Below are 5,062 nucleotides of genomic sequence, written 5' to 3' on the forward strand. Positions count from 1 at the left end.
TAGTATTCATAGAATTGTGCAGCAATCCACTGCAATTAACTTCAGAACATTTTCATTACCTCCAAAATAAGCCCCATACCCACTAGCAGTCACTTCCTATTCCTTCCAGCCCATGTTACAAGCATTAGTCTACTTTCTGTCTCTGTAGGTTTGCCTCTTGTGGGCATAAGTCGATCAATCAGGTAATGAATGACTCTTTTTGAGGAGATGAGTTACAGTGACTTTTTATTATATGTCTTGGTTCTAAGTATCTAAAAGAACCATTTCTGCATATCACTTAGTATAGAACTTAACACAGTTCTCTATACAAAGCAGATGCTTAATCTTCTTGATAAAGACCTAAACTTCCCTAGATGTATTTTGTATTATCTTAATATTTTGTGTTGGCAATAGCAATTCTTACTCACTTTTTTTTAAAATGCTTGTAGATGTGAGTATGCAGTGCTCACAGGATATACTTCGAATGCTCCTCTCTCTTCAGCCAGTTCTTCAGGATGCCATTCAGAAAAAAAGAACAGTAAGACCTTGGGGGGTTCAAGGTCCTCTCACTTGGCAACAATTTCATAAAATGGCTGGCCGAGGCTCTTATGGTGAGTAAATTTATAGTAATGTGTAATGACTGATTTATATCAGTCCTCATATTTCTGTGCCCAACTAGAATGAACACAATAATTTCTTGAAATATTTTAGTGGCATAAGCTCAAGGCCTTTGCAATACAATCCTAGCCTTTGTTTTAACATTCAATTTATAGGGTTTTTCAACCTCATTTCAAAAGGAGCATCTTCATTTAGATCTGTTCTTACAAATTAGATTGTGCAGTAAGATTTTGTGTGAAGAAAGGGCCATACTGCTAAGATTTTTTTTAAAGGCTAAATACTTTTGTTGTCAATTATTTTATGAAATTGAGTTTAAAATAGTGAGGGATTAGAGGGTGATACTTAAGAATGAGGACAAAGAACTTTGCTAGTTGCGACCATACTAGGGAATGAATACATAGGTATACAGTGGATTTATGGTCAGCTGTGATGAAAGAGAAGCTTTTGAACATTTGAACTATTTGTTGAAGATTGATTGTCTCTGAAAGGTAGGATTTACTGGGAGCTTTTAAAATACATTTGGAATAATACTTTGACTTTTGTGCTTAGTTTCAGAATGTATTATATATAAAAGTAATAGATTTGCCTATATATTCCTTGTCTTCCTTTTCTTGATGGGTAAATAATTAAAATATCATACAAAAGTGATTCTATGAAAAATTCATGTTACTGTTAAGGTTTCTTAGTTTAGGCTCGGCGCCTGTGGCTCAAGCTGCTAAGGCGCCAGCCACATACACCTAAGGTGGTGGGTTCAAATCCCCAGCCCGGGCCCGCCAAACAACAATGATGGCTACAACCAAAAAAATGGCCAGGCGTTGTGGCGGGCGCCTGTAGTCCCAGCTACTTGGGAGGCTGAAGCAGGAGACTCGCTTGAGCCCAGGAGTTGGAGGTTGCTGTGAGCGTGATGCCATGGCACTCTACCCAGGGGGATAGCTTGAGGCTCCGTTTCAAAAAAAAAAAGGTTTCTTAGTTTAAACTTTGATATTTTAAAAACAAAAATAGTAGATATATATTTATATTTGCACCTTACTGATTTTTCAGGTTATGTTTGTCAGTACATACAGAGCTTTCTTTTATAATTTTTAAAAAATGTTTATTCACCTTTCTTTTTTATTTTTTATCTATTTTATTTATTTATTTATTTATTTATTTTTGGAGACAGAGTCTCACTCAGTTGCCCTGGGGTTGAGTGCCATGGCATCACAGCTCATAGCAACCTCAAACTCTTGGGCTCAAGTGATTTTCTTAGCTCAGCCTCTGAAGTAGCGGGTCTGTAGGTGCTCATTTCTATTTTTAGAGATGAGGTCTTGAGATCTTGCTCTGGCTCAAGGCTGGTCTCAAACTCCTGAACTCAAGCAATCCTCCCACCTCAGCCTCCCAGAGTGCTGGGGTTATAGGGATGAGCCCACTGCGCTCAGCCACTACCTTTCTTTTTTAGATACAGAGTCTAATTCTATTGCCCAGGCCTGGAGTGCGGTGACATACCCAGTAACTTGCTATAACCTCCAACTCCTGGGCTCATGGGATCCTCCCACCTTAGCTTCTTTAGTAGCTAAGACTATAGGCACACACTACCACCCCTGGCTAGTTTTTTAAAAAATGTTTTTGTAGAGATGGCCTTGCTGTGTTGCTCAGGCTTATCATTTTTTTAAATGGCCATATGTATTCCATTGTTCTTTACATAGGACAATGTATTTTACTAGTGTACTATTTATGGACCTATATATAGATTGTTTCCATCATGATCATTATAGGTATTTTTCAATAATGTACAAATTCCTGGCATTAAAGCATGTGTAGATTTTTTTTAATTGGCAAAATACTTTCTGCAGTATCAGTTTGTACTCCCAATAGTTAAATGTCTATTTCTGCAAACCCTTGCCAGTAGGGTGCTGAGTGAAAAATGGTTATTTCATGTAGTATGAGAGATTGACTAGTATAGACTTTGAGAATAGATGTCTTATATTAATACATCTGCTCTGTCACTTCTCATGTGATACTAGAGAAGTTGTTTAACTTCTTCATTCTTGTTTATCATCCCTACAATGGAGTTAATAATATTATTTGCCTTATATGGTATTTGTGAGGATTAAATGAGGTAATGCATGGAAAGTGCTTTGAACAGTATCTAGCACATAGTGAACATTATAAACGTTTGCTAGTATTAATTTCAAATTGTTTTTTGAGATTGAGCATCTTTTTATGTGTAAGAGCTCTTTCTGTTTTTGTAAACTTTGTTCATATTCCTTACCTATTTTTCTATTAGGTTGTTGGTCACTTTCTTTTTTAAAAAAGATTATTGTGGTAACATAAGATATACTATCTTAACAAAATTTTAATACACAGTACAGTATTATTGACTCATGTACAATATTGTATAGGAGATCTTGTTTTCTATTTCCTTGTGGATTTATTGGTTCCATATATATGACAAAGAAATGAACCTTTTGTCATATGTATTGCAGGTATTTGTTCCAATTTGATTTTAATCATTTGGCTTTGTTTATAGTGTGTTTTCTCCTAGCAAAATTTTAAATTTATATAGTCAGGTTAATCTTTTTTTTTTTTTTTAAGGAGACCAAGTCTCACTTTGTCACACTTGGTGGAGTGCCATGCGTCATAGTTCATGGCACCCTCAAACTCTTGGGCTCAAGGGAGTCTGCCTTAGCCTCCCAAATAACTGGTATTATAGAAACCCACCACAGCATCTAGCTATTTTTAGAGACTAGAGATGGGATCTCACCCTTCTTGCTGAGTCTGGTCATGAGCAGGCAATCCACCACCTCGACCTCCCAGAATGCTAGGATTACATGTGTGAGCTACTGTGCCCTGCCCAATCATATGTTTTTTATAAGACAATGTACTCACCTGACACCCAGGTTGGAGTACAGTGGTTAATATCCTATGCTCGAGTGATCCTCCTGCCTCAGCCTTCTAGGTAACTGGGCCTATTTCCATGTGCCACCATGCCTGGCTAATTTTATTTCTTTGTAGAGATAGGGTCTTGCTATGTTGCTTAGGTTGATCTTGAACTCTTAGCCTCAAGCGGAGGACCTTGACCTCCCAAACTGCTATGATTACCAGCATCAGCCTCAGCCTGTGGGCAGATGAATCTACTTTTAAATGGATAGAGTTTATGTTAATATTAGAAGGATTCTCTCAGCCCAAATTTACTAAAATTTAACATAAAACTTCTCCAGCTGGGTGCATTGATAGGCACCATAGTCCCAGCTACTCCAAAGACTGAGGAGGATCACTTGAAGCCAGGAGCTCAAGTCTAGACTGAGCAATGTAGTGACACTCCCATATCTAAAAAAATTTTCTGAATTATAAACTCTCTCATGTTTTTTTATTGCATTTGTGTGGGCTTTTTTCATTCAGATTTTTTTTCTGGTTAAATCAAAGTAGTCAAGGCTCAGCGCCTGTAGCTCAAGCAGCTAAGGCGCCAGCTATGTGCACCAGAGCTGGCAGGTTCAAATCCAGCCCAGGCCTGCCAAACAATGACAGCTTACAACCAAGAAATAGCTAGGCCTTGTGTAGTCCCAGCTACTTGGGAGGCTGAGGCAAGAGAATCACTTAATCCCAGGAGTTGGAGATTGCTGTGAGCTGTGATAGCAAGGCACTCTACCCAGGGTGACAGCTTGAGGCTTTGTCTCAAAAATAAAAATCAAGGTAGTCACATATGTTTTATATAGACTATTTAGAAATTCCTACCTGTTGAAATGTCTCAATCACTGGTTATAGCTTTTTTAATCAAATATTTTTTACGAATGACTTTATTAACTTTTGACATTTAAATAAAAATATTTTTTGCTTTTAAGTGTTTTCTAAAATTATGTCTTTCTTATTTAGGAACTGATGAATCCCCGGAACCACTGCCAATCCCCACGTTTTTGTTGGGTTATGATTATGATTTCCTGGTGCTTTCTCCATTTGCTCTTCCTTACTGGGAGAGACTTATGCTAGAACCCTATGGATCTCAAAGAGATATAGCCTATGTTGTACTATGTCCAGAGAATGAAGCCTTGTTAAATGGAGCCAAAAGCTTTTTTAGAGATCTTACTGCAATATATGAGGTAGGTATTTATAAAAGAAAGTGACATTTTAAAACTACTTTATGATTTGTATGTTTATATATAAAATATGCTGGACAGTTCAGTTAATTAGGACAGAATGTCATTAGACTAAGTAATTTTTTCTAATAGGAAAGAGTAGCATTATTAAATAGGGAAAACATTACCTTATAAAAATTCTAGTCCTGATTCATTAGGATCTCAGGTAATGACACTAGGCCTCACTTTTCTTATATGTAAAATAAAGCTATACTAGATATCTTTAAGGTCTATTTCATGTCTGAGATTCTTGACTGTTCTTTTAGTTAATAATTTCCATGTTGTAGTCATCCCTAGGTGCAATGATTATTAAGTTATAAATGCTATGGGACATAAAGTCTTTTTTTTTTTTT

General features: G+C 36.7%; 1 protein-coding gene across 1 annotated transcript in view; it reads left to right on the plus strand.

Annotated features, from left to right (window-relative positions):
• MED13 (mediator complex subunit 13) overlaps nucleotides 1–5,062 on the plus strand; it is a 118,393-nt gene that overhangs the window by 81,774 nt on the left and 31,557 nt on the right. Inside the window, exons 17-18 of the mRNA XM_023516600.1 lie at nucleotides 429–590; nucleotides 4,450–4,673. Of these exons, the coding sequence (XP_023372368.1) occupies nucleotides 429–590; nucleotides 4,450–4,673 (386 nt within the window). The remainder of the gene's footprint in view (nucleotides 1–428; nucleotides 591–4,449; nucleotides 4,674–5,062) is intronic.

The sequence above is a fragment of the Otolemur garnettii genome, unplaced genomic scaffold, assembly GCF_000181295.1.
Source record: "Otolemur garnettii isolate 467f Iridium unplaced genomic scaffold, OtoGar3 scaffold00094, whole genome shotgun sequence".
NCBI lineage: Eukaryota > Metazoa > Chordata > Mammalia > Primates > Galagidae > Otolemur > Otolemur garnettii.